Genomic DNA, 19,684 nt, shown 5'->3' with positions numbered 1-19,684 from the left:
CTTACACATGTTCTTATGAGTGTCGTTATTTTCGGCGCGGCAGAGTAGCCCGACAATGAATCACGAAAGCCGTTGTAGCCAGATTAAACCTAATTCTATTTTTGAAAGGCGACAGTGAGTGGCTTCTTTTGTATTTCGCCAATAAAAACTAAAAGGATGTGGACAATATTAGTTATGCTTACCCAACGGCGATTATTGAGAATAAATAAAATAAATATTTCAGTAAATTAGTATGTTTTAAGTGGAAAAATTGTAAAATACAAATTAATGTAAGTGTACCTATACTTGGTCGATATTTATAAATAATTTTATGTTTTTTGTCCAATAAACAGACTTCCTGAGGAAGGTGCAAAATAGCACCGAAACATGTAGAAGAAAAAAGAAAAAACCTTGTTTTTTGCTTTAAAACCAACGGCCGAAAAGCTCCATAAGACACAAAAGTGAAAAAAAAAATTATTGGCCCAATAAATAAAAACTAAAATAGAAGTAAATAACAGATAATAAAAGCTGAAATCATTCTTTTGGGCGTTTTTTAAACATAATTAATATTTTTTTTAATCAAGAAGCCTATGTTTGGCTACGGTTGTCGTCAAGCTTTGCTTTATTGTGGTTGTGGTCTGTAGACACTGTGTTGAATGTAATCAGCCCTAGTGCTCCTTGTAACGGAATTTGTATGCCGTTATCTTTTCCATTTGTAGTTTTTAAGATTTTAAATCTATATCGAATTTAAATTTTTTTACCTCAATCTCTTACTGTTTTCGTTCCCTTCTTGTATTTTGTCTGTAGCCAGTCTATTGATTTCGATTACTATACTCTATCCTGCGTCAAAGCCATCGGCTATGTACATCTCCATGTTATCCCCACAAGTAATACACCAGATTCTATTTTATAAAAAATGCTTTCAAACTCCAGTTATCTGTCTGCATTTTTGTTATCCCGCCATGCCCTAATAAAAATTTTCATTTTTCGCTGCTATTTTACAACTTTTACAATGATAATAAAATTTTCAAAATTTTTATTTATACAAAAACTCCACCACCCTTTTTTAAGTGTTCCACAGGGTAAGCATCGTGATATGAAAAACTATCGGCAATTGCGATATTTCCATAGCAATACTCCTAACACTATCTGGCATCATCTTTCAATTACCAGAATAAAGACCAAGCTGTGTAAACAACCACGCAAGTGTAAATATTCTTTATTACTCATTCAGTAAATGTATGGTTCAGGTACTGTCAATTTTTAAAAACGATTAGAACTGCAGCAAATCCAAAAAGAATCAATATGTCAAGTGCTGTAAGTATTTTCTTGGATTTTAGCAACTAAATAAAAATATCAACCTTATAGATATCCTCACCTGATATCGGCAGCTCAATATCATTGGAAAAACCTCTGGAGGTAAAAGTATAGAACAGGGCTTGACTGTTAATACGTGTCCAAAAATATCGAGAGAGGTATTAATCTCGACAACAATAATCCGAAGGCGGAAAAGTAAAGTTGTATCTCTGTCTGGAGATATTTGTAGTTGAAGTTGGCAATTTTATGTGGTTTTTGTAATTTTGTTGTGCACTGAATAAAATTTTGTAGACAAAGCGATTTTGCACTCAATTTTGATCCCACCCCATTGGTGGACCGGCCAGGGTAATTTTTTATAAGCGCGGCCAAAGGCCGTCAACGCAGAAGTGTTCTGCGTAAAAATACTGTGGATCCGACTCCCGATTTCGGAGAGACCCGGGGTCATATTTCGGTTTTTCGTTAATATAGGTTGAACGAGTTATCTTCCGCCTTCGGATTATTGTTGCCGAGATCAATACGCGTCTTTTGACACCTATCGATCTCCGTTCTAGACTACCCCTTTGGAATATTAGCAGCGACTAATGTAGGATAAGGTGGAAGAGATAATGATGATGATGTAATGAGCAATAATTTTAAGAAAATTGCGTCTTTGGTATGCCAAACTGTGTGGAATTAACTGTTTCAAACAAAATTTAAAACTATAGAGCAACAAACAACAGTTTCAGAGTTTGAGAATGGTAAAAGATGATGCTTGCTTACATGACCCATATTCTTATAACAAGTGGATTACTGATGTACGTGATGAGTTGTTGAAACGACAAATTCTTGACATTTGGCGTAATCATATCGTGGAAAAAGAATTGGGTCCCTGCTGAGCAAGACATTCTAACGATATTGAAGATCCAACACAAACTGCATTTTACAATGCTTGCGTCGCGCCTTTCGGACAAGTGTTAGGAGCAACACCAACCTCTGCCATATTAGAAATACCAAAGAGGATAAATATAATAAGAGCCTCCAAACTACTAGGAGTGGCGAGTAAAGCCCCCATTACTGATACTTAGCATAGACTTGACTTGGCTTGGCGTAAACTTGGCAACTTAGCCACGATTATACTCCACTTGGCGCATAAAATCTGGCATCATAATCAGCGTTGAAATTTATTTTTAAATAAATGTCAATTTGTATGACAAAATGTCAAAATGAAATGGAAACAAACAAATGGCATCTCAAAATGTAAACGTCACTTAGAACTTACATAGAAAATCAAAATTCAACAGACTTCTAAGTCAAGTTAAGTTTTGAGTAATCAGAAACATGCAATGTTAATTTAACAGAACTGTAAGTGACAGTTCGCAAGCCAAGTCAAGCCTATGCTAAGTATCAGTAATGGAGCCTTAACTCGCTGGAAATTAAAAAAAAATTATGCCTAATGTTTTCCAAGAGGGACATTTTCAATTGTCTTGCATTTATCCATGTCGTGTCCTCTATGCATTTTCGTGGGGTATTTGTATTTATTTGTCCGACTGTATTTAATTAATTAATTCTCTTTCCAAAAATCACATTTGCATAAGGTGCCTACACGACATGGATAAATGCAAGACGATTGAAAATGTCCCTCATGGAAAATATAAGGCGTAGCAGACTGGTGGCTCTTATTATATTTATCCTCTTTGCGACTACCATAACGAAAACATCATACAAAGTAACGCCTCTTATTATATTTATCCTCTTTGGAAATACCACCGTCTACCGACTTCTTCAGATGTGAGAGAAGCAAAACACTTGATCAATGGATTAATATTAACCGTATTACCAATTTCACACAGAAACTTAATTGAATCAGAATTTTGTTTAATGAAATAATTAAATTTTCTTTTTTCACACAGGGCCACTTGCAACAGTTAGCGAACGTCTGCCAGCAGCCTCAAATACTATTAATGTTTTTATTTTTTTTGAGCTTTAATGCTGTCGCACATACAGCTGAAATGGTGAGAGTTATATCTATTCCTCTATACGTAATAAGGCAATGGTTTTGTTTATTTGACTTGCTTTGGCAATTTTTGGCTTAACCATGGCGGAACGATACAAGGTGGCAGCATGGTGACATACCTACAAACATAAATAAAAGTTCCATGTACTTCGTTTTTGTAAATTCGATGGACAAATGTCAAAATCGTACTGCGCCGGAAGTTGATGTTTAAAATCAAATAAAAAAAGTTTATAATCAGCTGTCCCGTGCTTCACCTCGAAGCGTTCCGCCATAGGCTTAACGATGTGGAAATGTGAACTTCAAATGACAGCTGTGCGTGCTGTCATGTGCTCTAATGTTCAGAGTTGTAATAATTCTCTCAATTCGATATTGTTTGTACCCTGCAAAAACGCTCCACGTCATTTTACTAGTCATTTTACGGTCATTGTGACTTTCTGCAGCGGTTATATTCATAGTCACGTTTGCATGGGCGTGATTAACTTTTGTGACCAAATTTTCCGTTTCGTTCCTATTAATGTGATCGTGCATTCCGCTCCCACTTATAGGATGTGAGCATAGCACTGTGCTACTCACACACGTCACAATGCTCGTCAAATGGCGGGCATTTTTCCGTCATTTCACTCTACATTTTCGAGCCATTTGACAATCAATTTTACTGCGGTTTTACCATTTATATAACCGCCATATAACGTGAATTTTACCTGCAGATTTACTTTACCTGGAGCAGCCATATGAATAAAATATGAACCAAAAAAATTGAATTTTCAATATTTATTATTTTCAATATTATTATATATGTACATGAAATTGGAACTTATATTAATCCAGTTCATATAAAACAGAAGAACTTTAATAATAAATAAACTCGCTTAATTGGTTTTTGTTTTCCAATGTCTTCTAAGCGAGCAAAAAAATAATATTAAGCTTTAGAAAAAACTCAAATTATTTGAATAATCTACAACTTAAAGCTTAGTAGAAATTCAGATTAGGTTTACTCTTTTTTCAGATCATGAATATTCAAAGGTGTCGTAGAATCCGATTGCTGTCGTAATTGATGAATTGAAAAATGTACGACTAGTAATTGAGTCAGACTTATTATTGTTCTAAATCTAATCATTCAAGCAATAATTCTGCAACCCTTAGCAGGGGTATTGATTGGTTTCAAATCTAATTCCGACAGCAATCGTATTACGACATCCCTTATTATATATGCACATGAAATTGCAACTTAAATTAATACAGTTGATATAAAGAAAAGTAATTATTTTAATAGTAAACAAACTCGCCTTATTGGTTTTTGTTTTCCAATTGAAATCTTTTCCAAGCGAACAGAAAATAATTTTGAGCTTTAGAAAAAACTCCAATTATTTGAATCAATTTAAATCTACAACTAAAAGCTAATTAGAAATTCAGATTAGATTTACTCTTTTTTTTTCAGATCAAGAATCTTCAAAGGTGTCGTGGAATCCGATTGCTGTCGTAATTGATGAACTTAAAAATGTACGACTAGTAATTGAGTCAGACTTATTATTGTTCTAAATCTAATCATTCAAGCAATAATTCTGCAACCCATAGCAGGAGTATTGATTGGTTTCAAATCTAATTCCGTCAGCAATCGTATCACATCCCTTATTTTATATGTACGTGATATTGCAACTTAAATTAATACAATTGATATAAAGAAAAGTAAGTACTTTAATAATAACATAAACTCTCTTAATTGGTTTTTGTTTTCCAATTGAAATCTTTTCTAAGCGAGTAGAAAATAATTTTAAGCTTTAGAAAAAACTCCAATTATTTGAATAATCTACAACTGAAAGCTTAGTAGAAATTCAGATTAGGTATACTCTTTTTTCAGATCAAGAATATTCAGAGGTGTCGTAGAATCCGATTGCTGTCGTAATTGATGAATTTAAAAATGTACGACTTGTAATTAAGTCAGACTTATTATTGTTCTAAATCTAATTATTCAAGCAATAATTCTACAACCCTTAGCAGGAGTATTGATTGGTTTCAAATCTAATTCCGACATCAATCGTATCACATCCCTTATTATATATGTACGTGATATTGCAACTTAAATTAATACTGTTGATATAAAGAAAAGTAAATACTTTAATAATAAATAAACTCTCTTAATTGGTTTTTGTTTTCCAATTGAAATCTTTTCCTGTGCAAGCACATCGCTAACCTGTGTTGGCAAAAGATATGATTATACTGTCTTCGATAGATAGTCGGACGAGCCGTTACTCGGCGAAGTAGAGATGACCGTTGTGTCGGTGGCAGCTGTTACAACAGCAGTTTCTAACTTTACACCATCCGTACAGTGTGATGAATGCTTCACTGCCTTTTCCAATTGCTTGGCGCCAGCGATTTTTGCTGTTTGTAAAGCTTTAGCTGTAATGCAAATATATAGATGGGTTAAAGTGGTTTTCGTATGTTATTCAACAACTCACCCTATACCATCATCACAGCCTCCTCATCGATTTTGAATATGTGTACTGTTTCAGTATTCAGACCCAGTTCGTTTGAAGCAATATTTTCGATTTGATGAATATGTATACTATCCGTTAGGCAGACAATTAGGTGCGTTCGATTCATTCATATAATGTGGGTATTTGAGCCGTAGACGCAATTGATATATTGTAACATTTGTAAACAGTTGGGTTTTTCTGCTGTCACCATCACCACTAGAGAGCTATTGAAGAAACGCTCGACCAAGGTATGTTGCGATTTACGCGCATAGATTTTTTCCACCTTGTCAGTTATTGATGGAGAAAATGCGAAAGCCATATTTACCATCCAATACGGAAATGAACTGTGGAGGAAGAAACATTTTATAAAATATAATAAAATCAATAAATGATAGTTGTGTTAAAATAGGGTAAAGTATCGTATGTTAAAGTATAGCGAAGTTTGAATAGGTCTCATTCTTCATTCTTAGAAACATGTACGAAGGTACCTCGTAAGATATTAAAAATCCTCAACGCTTTTTTGCAATAACTTAAAAAAAACTCATATTCATCAAATTTCTGTTTAACTTCAATAGCTACGTTTACCACCAGAAGGAGTCACTATTGCTTCTACACCTATGCTATTGTTTCCTACACCGATGAGCTTTGTAATAAAATAAACAGCTATCTCCCCAATCTCTCCAGTTTTGTCGCCTCGCGAAACCTGATATTGCAACCAACCAAATCATCGGTGATCCTTTTTAAAACATGGCCGCGCCAAATGTCGACCATATGACATTACCCTACCGACTGTCTTACACCTTAAAATTTTGGGTGTGACTTTCATCAGGATCTACATTTTGGTGAGCACGCAGCCGCAATTGTTCCGAGAAATCAGAGCCGTATCAAAATCCTCAAATCCCTCGCTGGCAGTACCTGGGGAAAGGATAAAGAAACGCTCATGACTACACACAAAGCAATTAGCCAGCCGATTAAGTGCTATGCGTCACCCATATAGTCGCCAAGCCTAAAAATTACCCACAGAAGAAGCCAAAATACTGCTCTCAGAATTGCCACGGGCTGTCTTCTTATGTCCCCAGAACACCATCTGCATAATGAGGCGAGAATACTCCCCATCAGGGAGAGAAATGATATGCTGACCAAACAGTTCCTGTTGAATACCCAGAAACCTGAGCATCCCAACAGACATCTGATTGGTCAACCAGCACCGCCTAGGGGCCTAAGGAGTCATCTCCGTAAGCATTTTGAGGAAATACGGCTCCTGAGAACCCAGCCGTATGAAGCGAGAAAACACAAGCAGGTCCTTGGTGAATTCCATAAACAAGCGTCGGACCGTTATGCTAGGAATTGCCCGGTGAATCCAGTACTGAAAGAAAAGTATCCAAACCTCGCGGAAGAGGAACGCATACTCCCCAGAGAAAAGCGAGTCACTCTAGCTCAACTTCGTTCTGGATACTGTAACAGGTTAAACTCTTACCTATCCAGAATCAACCCCGACATACAAAATGTATGCCCCGCTTGCAATGTGTCCCCACATGACACCAACCATCTCTTTAATTGTAATGTGGAATCAACGCCTCTAACACCCCTTTCATTATGGTCCCCCCTGTCGAAACAGCAAGTTTCCTTGGACTCCCGTTAGAGGATATTGATGATAATTTCTGATCGGTCGCACCTATTGGATGGGGCGAAGCACTGCTACAATAACAACGTGTGAAAGATGGTTGCATCATTCGTTTGTTGCTCCCTGTTGCTTTGCTTATATTTTTTTTTCTCAATTTTAAACAAATTCGCAACAATAACTAAACTTTTAATTTGTTAACAAAAATAGAAATGCGCAACAAAATTTCAATTGGCAAATCAGCGGACTTCGAAGATTTGAAATTCCTATTCCCCAATTATTGTTCTCTCTAGGAGAAAAGAATTGGAGGAATTTTTCTGCGGTGCTATTAAGGCAATGACCTTTGACCTCGAGCGGTTGGAATCTAAGTGTTCTTTGCCCAGTCCACAAGAAGGGGGATACTGCAAAATGCACCAACTATCGTGGAATCAGCCTTCTTAATATCGCATATAAGGTCCTTTCAAGTGTATTGTGCGAAAGATTGAAGCCAACCGTGAACCGGCTGATTGGACCTTATCAGTGCGGCTTCAGACCTGGTAAATCTACCATCGACCAGATTTTCACAATGCGCCAAATCTTGGAAAAAACCCGTGAAAAGAGAATCGACACACATCACCTCTTCGTCGACTTTAAAGCCGCCTTCGACAGCACGAAAAGGAGCTGCCTATATGCCGCTATGTCTGAATTTGGTTTCCCCGCAAAACTTATACGGCTGTGCAAAATGACGTTGAGCAACACCATCAGCTCAGTCAGAATTGGGAAGGACCTCTCCGAGCCGTTCGAAACTAAACGAGGTTTCAGACAGGGTGACCCCCTATCGTGCGATTTCTTTAATTTGATGCTGGAGAAAATTATACTAGCTGCAGAACTTAACCGCACTGGAACAATATACTATAAAAGCGTGCAATTACTGGCATATGCTGATGACATTGATATCATCGGCCTAAACACCCGCGCTGTTAGTTCTGCTTACTCCAAGCTGGAAAAAGAAGCGGTAAAGATGGGTTTGATGGTGAATGAGGACAAAACGAAGTACCTGCTGTCATCGAGCAAAGAGTCAGCGCATATGCGCCTTGGCAACCACGCTACTGTTGGCAGCCATAATTTCGAAATAGTAAAAGACTTCGTTTATTTGGGAACCAGCATCAACACTAGCAACAACATCAGCACTGAAATCCAGCGAAGAATCAATCTTGCCAATAAATGCTACTTTGGACTAGGTAGGCAATTGAAAAGTAAAGTCCTCTCTCGGCGAACGAAAATCATACTCTACAAGTCACTTATCGTACCCGTCCTGCTATATGGGGCAGAAGCATGGACCATGACAACAGCAGATGAAGCGGCTTTGGGAGTGTTCGAGAGAAAAGTTCTTCGAAAGATTTATGGACCTCTACGCGTTGGCGATGGCGAGTACCGAAGAAGAGCTGTACGAGCTATACGCAGACATCAACATAGTCCAGCGAATTAAAACGCAGCGGCTGCGCTAGGCCATGTTATGCGAATGAAAGATGATGCTCCGGCCAAGAAAGTGTTTCTATCGGAACCCGCCTATGGAAGCAGAGGTAGAGGGCGGCCCCCACTCCGTTGGAAGGACCAGGTGGAAAACGATTTAAACTCCCTTGGTGTGACCAATTGGCGCCGGTTGGCGGAGCGAAGGAGCGACTGGCGCGCCTTGTTGGACGGCCATAACCGTTTAGACGGTTAAGCGCCAATTAAGTAAGTAAGTAAGTAAGTTAAGATGATGCGGGAATAACCAAGTAAGCTCCTTCCAACCTTTGATTCGGGGGATGGTATAATGGTATGAAGATGATAGCGTGCGACAACATCGCGAGCTTGCGATGGCTGGAGGAAGTGGTTCCAAACCTCCAAAGGCAGGGCACGAACGCTCGTTTTGAGATGGTGGATAAAGCGCAAATCCCCAAGGTAACAAAAGTTAAGGTATGGATACCATGCGTGATGAAGTCGGAGGATACACTGCGACTTTTGCAAAATCAGAATCCGAACATACCGACACAGGATTCGAAGGTCCTTACTGTATCTCGGCCTACGGACGAAGGTTAGTTATACATCTTCCAAATAAACAAGCAGGCGGAGGATATATTGTACGCGCAGCTTGGAAAAATGTCCTTAGGTACAGGCAAAATGTATATGCGACTCAGGAAAAGAAGTCGCGGGTATTAAAGTCCTAACACGGTGGACGTCGAAAAGGACCTCAAAAGCCTAAGGGAAAAAAGACACTTCGATCGTACGACGCAACATGGACTCTAGATACCAAATCATGCGATATATCACTACACACCTACAAAAAAGAGACCACCCCGAACTCAGTATTTCAACAATTGTTCCTGGAAAAGGCCAACACCCACAAAAATAACGGCTGGAAAATAATATACACCGATGGATCGAAAACGCAAAACAGTGTCGCTTTCAGTATATCAACCGATACTGGCGACTGCATCGGCATGAAATCGATGCTCCCCTTCTCTTCAAGTTTTTCGGCGGAAACAGAAGCAATACACGAAGCCGCACTATACGCCCTTCACAAAAAATCAAAATACGTGATATGCTCCGACAGTCTATCGGTCCTTCAGGCAGTCAAAAATCCAATCTGCAATAATTGGGAAACAATTAATCAAATAAGAGACTTAATAATAAAAAATAAGAAAAAACTAAAACTGCTATGGATACCGGGACACGCAGAAATTAGTGGCAACAAATACGCCGACGAAGCAGCAAAATTTGCTTGCAATGCACCAATAATACACACATCAAAAACCGAAAAGGTAGATGTAAAACGACACATCAGATCCATCATAATGGACAAACTACGCCAATCGCGAGCAAACTACAAACATGATCATTACTCGATAGTCAACAAAGATGGGACCGTCCCACAATACCCAACAAATATTCACGGCTTCAAAACTAGACTCTTCTCACGACTCCGACTTGGACACACTACAAACACTCACCAACATATCTTAAAAAGAGAAAACCAACCAATGTGTACAAGCTGCAATACCTACCAAACCTTGGATCACATCCTCAACCAATGTGCAAAATATCGCAACTTAAAAATAACGCTTTTCAACACGGACAACTTAAACAGCATCCTAAGTACACCTAGCCAGGATAATATTGAAAAAATTGCAAAATTTATCAAAACCATAGATATGATTATTTAAAGAACCAAAACCTTAACAAAAAACAAAAAGAAAAACAAACAATCAGAGAGTGCAATATAAACGGTGAAAGAAAGCGGTGAAAAATATGCGCATATTCTAAAATCTTTTTAAATTAGTTATACGCACTAAATATTTGTGAGAAATATACATAAAAACTCTAAAATTCTACTACAATTAGCGGACATAAATGTTCTGCAGTTAATTGATGCAAAAACATTGTAAACTACTTTTATAATAAATTTTGTATATGTGTAAAGAAGAATGGAGAAAAAATGTGACAAATGCAAAAGTAATATACGAGGAGAAGCGTCAAAAATTCGGTGTGAAGGGGTGTGTGGTAAATATTACCACCTAACAACAAAATGCTCAGGCTTGGATCAATACAGCGTCACCAAACTTGAAGAATGTGAGATGCTTAGGTTTATGTGTACTGACTGTGTGCAGTATGTACATAACGTTGATGACATCCTTAAAGATATGCAAATGGTGGTAAAGCAGAATGGACAACAATTAGCAGAGTATAGAAGTGAGTTTGATAATTCACTAAAGAAAAATGAGCGAGAGATTAAACAAGTACTTAAAGCAGTGGAAGTTGCATTTAGTGAAAGAATCAAAGCAATGCAAAAAGCTCAAGAATCTTGCGAAAGAAGTGTGAAAGAAGTAAACAAAATCCGTGAAATAGCAGAAGGGTTCAAGCGAAGCAGTGAGCAAGTATGCGAAGAGTTAAAAAGCAATAAAAATGACAATAAGAAAATGATTGAAACAATTAGTAATGAAAATAAAAAAATATGCTCAGAAATAAAGAGAAACAGCAATGTTGAAGCCAAGGCATCGTATGCAGCTGTAACAAAAGCGTTGCCAGAGATTAGAAAAGTTGTTCCCTTAATAGTTAAGCCAAATACAAAGCAAGGTGCTGAAAAAACCAAAAATGATCTAAACTTGAATGTCGATCCAAAGGAGCTACAAATTACAAATATAGTAGCAAGACAAAGCGGTGTAGTGATTGTAGAGAGTGCAAATGACCATGATCGTGAGAAAATAAAAAATGCTATTGAGAACAGCCTCGGAAATAACTACAATGTGAAGATTCCTATGAAAGTGAAACCAACCGTTATTGTAACTGGTATAAATTTCAAGTATGATAATGATGAGCTTACCCAGAGAATTAAACGTCAGAATAATTGTCTATCCGAAACAGATATAAAAATTGTCAAGCAGTATGAAGTTAAAAAAAATGAGAAAATTTACTATAATGCCGTACTTGAAGTGGAGGTTGAAGCTTTTATGAATATACTAGCCGGAGAAAGGCTCAATGTAGGCTGGGAGCGGTGCAGAGTATATGATGCAGTGCAAGTACTATGTTGTTTCAAATGCAAAGGCTTCAATCACAAAGCCAGTGACTGCAAAGAAAAAGAAGTATGCACGAAATGCTTGGGTGAGCACAAATATGTGGTATGCAATAAAGAAGCAATAAATAAATGCATCAACTGCATCAGGGCAAATAAAGAATTAAATTTGGGACTGGACGAAAATCACGATTCCATGGACAGAATGTGTCCTGTGTATCAACAAAAGCTCATAGCAAGGAAGAGGAAGATTGGCTATTAGCAACCAACGAGGGAATCTGTAACCACAAAGCACAAGTCAAAAACTAAAACAAACCTGCGTAACAAAGTGCTCAACTTGGACTGTATATATCTTAATATTAATAGTATTACAGCAAATAAGCTAGAGCTGGAACATCTTATAGAAATAAAAAAACCCAGCATTGTTTTATGCGCGGAAACATGTACAACAGATAAAATCATGGATTCTGAGCTATGCATTTCCACATATAAATTCATCCGCTGCGATTCCCACAGTAGACATACAGGTGGTGTTCTAATGTATGTACATGAAAATTTACAATATAGCATAGTGTGTAATAAAGCTATTGACAGGAATGTGTGGTGCATTGTCATAAAACTTAAAAAATATGCGTTAAAATGGCAAATTGGTGTACTCTATCACTCACCAAATAGCAGTGATGCTGACTTCATGACATACTTAAACAATGTCATCAATGAATACCTCAGGGAATCTGACAACATTATAATAGTTGGAGATTTTAACATTAATATGAATATATCATCAACATACTCAAACCAGCTTATAAGTTTATTTGCACAAATGGCTATGGTACAAAAAATAAATTTCAACACAAGAATAACTGAGCACTCCTCTACGAAAATAGACTTACTCTTCAGCAATAATGAGCAAGTTAAAACTGAACATGTAAGTGGATATAAAATTTCCGATCATGAAACAATTCATTTCAAAGTACCAACAGCTAAATATTGCAAAATGAGAAAAGTTGCTACTGTCACCAACTGGGAGTACTATAGCGCAGAAAATCTTTTAAATCTGCTGCGAACGTGCGACTTTAGCTCTGTCTCTCATGTAGGAATAGAACGTAGAACTGAGATCCTGAACAATATTTTAACTGAAGCTATGCAAGCATTGACGTATGAGAAGAGGATCCAAATACAACTGAGGAATAAGTGGTATGACCGTGAGCTAAGGGAACTGCACAAAAGAAAAATTGAATTCTATAATACTGCTAGAAATACTGGCAACTGGGTGGATTATAATGGCATAAAAAAAAGATATAAAAAAACTGTTATGTATAAAAAGAAGAAATATATGGAAGATAAAGTGCTCGATAGTGCAGGAGACATGAAGCGGATGTGGAAGTCTTTAAAACATCTTGCTGAGCTCACCGATGACAGAAAGGTCGTTAGCAAAATAGTAATTAACGGTGAATGCCTCGAGAAGGAATACGATATAGCCAATGCCCTAAATACATTTTTTATACAGAGCATAGCTGAAATTAATGATAGCATTGAAATAATTCCGATTGCGGCAGAAACAAGTGTAAATAATGCAATTGAAACTTTTCAATTCACCGACGTAGAGTTAGATGATATAATGAACATTTCTAAATCTTTTAGAAACAAATATGGTGGAAAAAAGCTTTTGTCGGAGGGGGTATTTAAAGATGCCATGATTTACATTGCTCACTTCTACAAAGATATAATAAATGAATCAATAAACAGTAGCATTGTTCCAAATTGCTGGAAAGTATCAACTATAGTACCTGCGGAAAAAGTCAAAAATACAGTAAGGCCAGAGGAACTGCGCCCAATTAATACGCTACCCGCAGATGAAAAAATTATGGAAACGGTGGTTAAAAATCAATTAGTGGCATATCTAGATAAATACCAAATTATTATACCTGAACAATCTGGGTTTAGGAAAAGCCATTCTTGCGAAACCGCACTGAATATGGTTATTGCGGAATGGAAAGAGGATATAACTGATAAGAAAGTTGTGATCTCAGTCTTTTTAGACTTAAAACGTGCTTTTGAAACTGTGGATAGAGAGGAACTGCTGAATGTTATGTTTAATAATGGGATAAGAGGAAAATCCTTGGAATGGTTCAGAAGCTATTTGAGTAATAGAAAACAGAAGACGATAATTGGAAGTGCAGTTTCACCGGTTGCTGATGTACATATTGGGCTACCGCAAGGTTCAGTATTGGCACCGCTATTGTTTACAATATATATTAACGATATTAAAGAATGCTTGAAATATTGCAATATTCGACTATTTGCGGATGATGCATTGATAACCATTAGTGAAAGAAGTGAGGGCTTTGCGGTATCGAAAATGCAAGAAGACTTAGACTCCCTTTACAAATGGCTATGCCATAGAAAGTTGAAAGTGAACGTGGATAAAACCAAAAGTATGATATTTTGCAAAAATCAAAGCATTATGGGTGCCAATACCCTTAGCAATATTACTCTGAAGATAAGAAATGTTGAAATTCAGCAAGTAGACAAGATCAAATACCTAGGAGTCTGGATCGACAAAAACCTTAGATTTGGAGAACACATAAATTATTTAGAAAACAAAATTGCAAAAAAAATTGGTTTTATGTACAGAACTTGTAAATATATTAGTCAACGACACAAATTATTAGTGTATCGATCAATTATTGAACCGCACTTTATCTATTGTCCAACAATCCTGCTATTAGCAAATGACACACAAATAAAAAAACTGCAGATACAACAAAACAAGGCAATGCGATTAATTTTAAAATGTTCGCTTAGAACACCAAAAACTACAATGCTAAATATGTTAAACTGGCTCAGTGTAAAACAGTCGATATATTATTTCACATTGAAATTTATACATCATATGAAATTAGGAATAACACCGAATTATCTGAACGGGAGAATACATTTTAATCATGAAATACATAACTATGGAACTAGAAGCAGCGGAAATATAAGACTGCCTAGAGTAAGAACGGAGTTCGCGAAGAAGACTTTAGAATATATAGGTTATAAAATGTACAATGAATTACCAAATGCGATAAAAGACTGTGAAAATATTAATAAGTTTAAAGCAAAATTATTTTTATACTGTAAGTCATTAAGCATGTAATGTATACAATTTATTTATATATATATATATATATATATATTTTTTTTTTTTTACCTTGAACTAGGTCTTAAAGACCGTAAATAAATAAATTATTATTATTATTATAATCATCAAAATTGAGCTGATGGCCTGAGTAGCCAATGCCCTTTCAGTTAGTTCTGATATTCATACCAGTACCTAACCAATAATAATAATAATAATAATAATCATTTCACTGACACAAATTTTATAGTTTTTTCTTCCGGAGTTGGACACAATCTTTTAATAATTTTACTTATCAATTTAAGATTAGAAATTATTTTCAATTTGTATTTTGACTTACCAGCAACAACAGAATCATGTTTAATTGTACGCCGCACAATCATTATAGCATCATGTAACGAACCTCAGTTTCTTTCAAAAATTGTTCGGCACCGCCACGTAAAATCAATGTATATGTTCTAGCATTAACGCAACCTTTAAATAATTATAAACTATAAAAATGAAGTTAATGTCAAACCCACTATCAAACCTTGGAAAATGTTGAAATGTTCACCACCAACTTGACGTTCTTCAAAGTAATCACATTGACCCAAAACACTTGAATTAATATCATTAGCTGTAGTCATAACAGCTACACCACAAGCTTTCATTGTACGTTTCAAATCTTCTTCTGGTACATTAACAGAACATTTCACGATCTGCAAAATACTGTGTACCAACATCACCAATTGGTAGTTTAGAAAACACAACATTGGCGCCTTACTTACCTATTTTATTGTACAGGAGACGCCATTCAGCATTAACAATTTTCTGATACTTTTGGACATTGGAGGACATTGCTGTGGCAGAGCATTTTCCCAATAAAGCACTTTGCTGTTCCTTTGATTGACGCTTCCACATGTACAGCCATGTCATATTTTGGTCATGCATAATTATAATGCTTTACGTATAGCTTTAATGATGATACGTGCATGCACGCCTTCCTCAACATATGGTTTAACTTGTTTTAAGATTTCACCTGCTTAAAGTACTACTGAAGTGGTGCCATCGCCGACCTGATAAGAGAAACATTTTTATTCTACACATTCTAATATAACAAAAAACTTACCTCAGCATTTTGAAATTTGGCGATGTCTACTAGAGTTTTACGGCTGGATTCACAATATCCAATAGTTTCATAATGGTTGCCCCATCATTTGAAATTGTGGCCTTACCACTGGAATCAACAATATGCTTGTCCATACTACGTGAACCCAATTCAATGCGAGGCATTGATGTGGATATGAGTTGAGGTTTACCATGAGAGCTATCGGTACCCAAGCATTTTTTACACAAATACTCATGTACCCAATACAAGTTCAGGACGTTCATATTTATCAACACGCTGTCCGGTATGGCCCAACTGTTGGAAATATGCAGTTGGCACTGTTGAGAAAAAATATGGATCAATGAACACAAGTAGAAGTGAAAGATTTTTTTTACCATCTCTTGTTACTTTACACATTAGACATTGGAAACGACGACTAGCATCTACAAGTTGCTATTGAGCCTTGCAACGATTAGATCTAATTGCACCCAATTCACCAAAATTTACAATGGGTGGCTCATATTCACCCTCATCCGTTCGTGCCATTGGTGAGGCGGTAAGTGTAATGGACAAAGCTGTTGTTTTAAATAAATCAGCTGTTGCAGGTATGCAATACAAAGACGACCTGCAAAGAAGAAAGATCAATGTAATTGCCAAACAAAACATTAATTTCGATTATCGATACCTAACGTAACGTGGCGAGGAGTTACCCTGATCTTCTACCACATATTTTGTGGTCACCAATGGTGGTAATAAACCCTGTTCATTAGTAATAAAAGCACCACCAGCGCTATTTTGATTTTCAATGATAACGCTTATCGGATTTGGCATCTGATCGGGATCTAAACGGCGTTGGGCTTGATCATACTGTTGCGGCTGTTGATATTTACCAGTAACAGGTTCAGGTGGTTGCTAAAGAAAATAACACAAAAATAATCATCAGCAAATTATTAGTTGTATTAGCATACATTATAACCAGGACGTCCGGACGTGTCCGGGTATTGGGGGTTGACACGGCTTGGGTGGTTGACTGAGCATTGGCGTCTGTCCAGGTAGTGTTGGTGGCATCATAAAAGCCATCAATAACAAGTGCCAAGAATATATCCGCGGCATACCTGCCGACCAAAATGATTCAAGAGGTTGTGATTGCCAACCTCACCTACCCGTGGCGAATCCTGTACCTAACAATTTGGTGTGAACAATTGGTGCCAGTTAACCCTCTGAAATAATCGGCGCAATTGTACGCCATTGTGTTGGCATTAATTAGGCAAAATGCAAAAACTTTTCATCCTCCTCGCGTGACCATTCTGTCTTCTTTAAGCTAGGATCAATCCATTCGTAACAGCGTGCCTTACATTGCTTGGCAGATTTGCGATGCAGCAGTGATACAATACGTGACCACTGGTTTTTGCCATATTTCATTACAGCTACTTTGAGGATTTCATCCTGAAAGTTATCAATTTAGTTAATAAACGGCCAAGAGTAACCAGTCGAGTCAAATGCTTACCTCAGTGTTTCTCCACACACCACCTTTTATCATTATTCGCGGCATGGTGCTATATAATTGTGAATTCTTTCGATGAGCACAAAAATCAAATCAAAAATTTTTGTCGAAATAAACAGCAAAAATCATTGTATATTAAAGACTTTGGGAAAATTTTAGAATAGCACCCCCGAGTTCGGGGTAAAACTTGGTATCAAATGAAAGAGGGAGTTCTCCCGATCACAAATATATATATTTTAAAGTGCGCAATCTTATAATTTAAAAGTTATTTGTTGTTAAAGTTTGCAAATTTAACAAATTTCTATAGAACTTTAAATTACAATTTACACATCTTTCAAAACCTTAATCCACATACATATCTATATAAATTGACAACGATAAACTTAAATTGCATTTTAGTATATTTCACATTTCATTTTTGCATTGTTTTCACTTATTATAAATGTTTTTATTAAATCAATCGCGCTTTTGTAGCAACATGCACATATATATATATATATACATATATTTTATTGATGACATTACAAAGCTGTGCTGCCACATATACATATATACGTATACACATATAAAATTTGTATAGAAATTTGCACTTTAACACCAAATTACTTTTAAATTATAAGTCTGCGAGCTTTAAAATATATATATATGTGATCTGGAGAACTCCCTGTTAATTTTAAATATTTCCGGAGATATTCCATTTAAAACTCTCAAAATTGAAAAAATTTTCGACCACCAAATGTTTTTTTGCTGTCTCTGCTGAATTAGAAATGGCGAATTTTTTTGCACGCAAAAATTACGTATTTTGCTATCCCTATAAAAATAATAGGTGCGAGAGAGCACGATACATTGTGGGAAAGCTAAATTTGTCAACATGCTATTTCATTTGAAGAATTTTTCATTCCAAATCGTCACCCCTGTCAAAAATTCGTGTGTTTGTGTGCGTTTTTGGTCACACAATTTTTGCAGGGTACTTATTGACTTCACAAAAAAGGTGACGGGTTTACAAATTTACTACATTTTCAAATAAGTTGTGTACATATTAACAAACCAAAAAAGACTGAATTATAATATAAGTATCTCATCCATTTATCCTTCTTACATGATTTTAATACACAAAAGCATAAATTTTTTGAAAGTTAATTTGTTTGAATTTTTTCTTATAAACCAGGGATGCACCTTAACGTTAAGCTAATCGTTTATCAAAAAATTTCCACCGTTTCCGTTGAAACACTTCGAAATATTATCGATAAAGAAATTATCAAGATAAATTGTATCTCGTTTTTAACCGAAACGAAAAGCTTTCGTTAACGGTAAAAACGTTAACAAAAACGTGATACTTAAAGTTTGAATTGTGCTGGCAATGCTATAGCCATGGTGAAGCCAGTAAGGTGCTAACAGCGAGCGGACATACACACGAACTCCATGTAATTTGTTTGTGTAATTCGTTGGTGGTAATGTCAAAATACTCTGAGAAATGTTCGTACTGTCAAAATTCATGAGAAAAGTTTCAATCAGCTTGGCTAATGCCTTCACCTTTAATGACTCCGCCATCAATCAGCTTTGCCAGCATAGTTTGAAATTAATAATCAACATAAACGATTTGATTTCGTTTTGATATGGCAGAAAACGAAGCAAAATCACTTCGTTAATTTGACGTTCTTAACGTTAATAAACGAAACGAAATGACTTTGTTTCGTTTATTAACGTTAATTATCGTAACGAAATGATATCGGTTCGTTGGTTAAGCATGCCTGTTATAAACTATCCTTTAATACTGTTTCACATTTCGTTGTTAAAATGAAAGTTTGTATATTTATATGTGTATATGTAGCTATATACATATATACTTTTTTTTATTAATTACAATAGTTTTTTTTTTGTTGGGGAAAATATTCCAATACAGAGCAATCCTACATAACCAGTTTTTTTTTGTTTCCTACATGGAATTAGCAAGACGAGCATTGTGTAGAAAATTAATTAATTCTTCATAGTACAAAAATTTTTTCGTGATAAATAGATCTTTTAAGTTATTGAATTTTTTGAAAATGCTA

The 19,684-nt window shown here is 36.1% G+C and overlaps 2 protein-coding genes across 6 annotated transcripts in view; one reads left to right on the top strand and one right to left on the bottom strand.

Annotated features, from left to right (window-relative positions):
* The first annotated feature begins 1,139 nt into the window (after window positions 1-1,139).
* Window positions 1,140-19,684, top strand: part of LOC137239858 (uncharacterized) — a 32,104-nt gene continuing 13,559 nt past the window's right edge. Inside the window, exons 1-3 of one of the 2 annotated variants that reach the window (XM_067765594.1) lie at window positions 1,141-1,296; window positions 1,348-1,398; window positions 3,186-3,287. In XM_067765594.1, the coding sequence (XP_067621695.1) occupies window positions 1,285-1,296; window positions 1,348-1,398; window positions 3,186-3,287 (165 nt within the window). In that variant the 5' untranslated portion in view covers window positions 1,141-1,284. Of the gene's footprint in view, window positions 1,297-1,347; window positions 1,399-3,185; window positions 3,288-19,684 lie in introns of both variants that reach the window. The other variant, XM_067765595.1, reaches the window with a different exon arrangement.
* On the bottom strand, window positions 4,046-18,376 carry LOC137239859 (protein transport protein Sec24C-like). Of its 4 annotated transcripts, XM_067765597.1 has the most exons (11): window positions 18,240-18,376; window positions 17,637-17,883; window positions 17,098-17,575; window positions 16,815-17,041; window positions 16,525-16,754; window positions 16,151-16,467; window positions 15,810-16,097; window positions 15,572-15,750; window positions 15,383-15,516; window positions 5,746-6,107; window positions 4,046-5,686 (listed from the first exon to the last, which is right to left on the bottom strand). In XM_067765597.1, the coding sequence occupies exons 4-5, from the start codon at window positions 16,958-16,960 to the stop codon at window positions 16,583-16,585; spliced, it is 318 nt and encodes a 105-aa protein (XP_067621698.1). In that variant the 5' UTR covers window positions 16,961-17,041; window positions 17,098-17,575; window positions 17,637-17,883; window positions 18,240-18,376; the 3' UTR covers window positions 4,046-5,686; window positions 5,746-6,107; window positions 15,383-15,516; window positions 15,572-15,750; window positions 15,810-16,097; window positions 16,151-16,467; window positions 16,525-16,582. The 4 variants fall into 4 exon arrangements, 3 of the variants coding, with proteins under 3 accessions (XP_067621698.1, XP_067621697.1, XP_067621699.1); XR_010949512.1 differs by lacking the exon at window positions 18,240-18,376 and having other exon boundaries at window positions 16,525-16,725; window positions 17,637-18,177; XM_067765596.1 differs by lacking the exon at window positions 18,240-18,376 and having other exon boundaries at window positions 17,637-18,178.

This window comes from Eurosta solidaginis, chromosome 2 (genome assembly GCF_040869045.1).
Source record: "Eurosta solidaginis isolate ZX-2024a chromosome 2, ASM4086904v1, whole genome shotgun sequence".
NCBI lineage: Eukaryota > Metazoa > Arthropoda > Insecta > Diptera > Tephritidae > Eurosta > Eurosta solidaginis.
The sequence above is the reverse complement of the archived record's forward strand: the minus strand, read 5'-3'. Positions and strand labels throughout refer to the sequence as shown.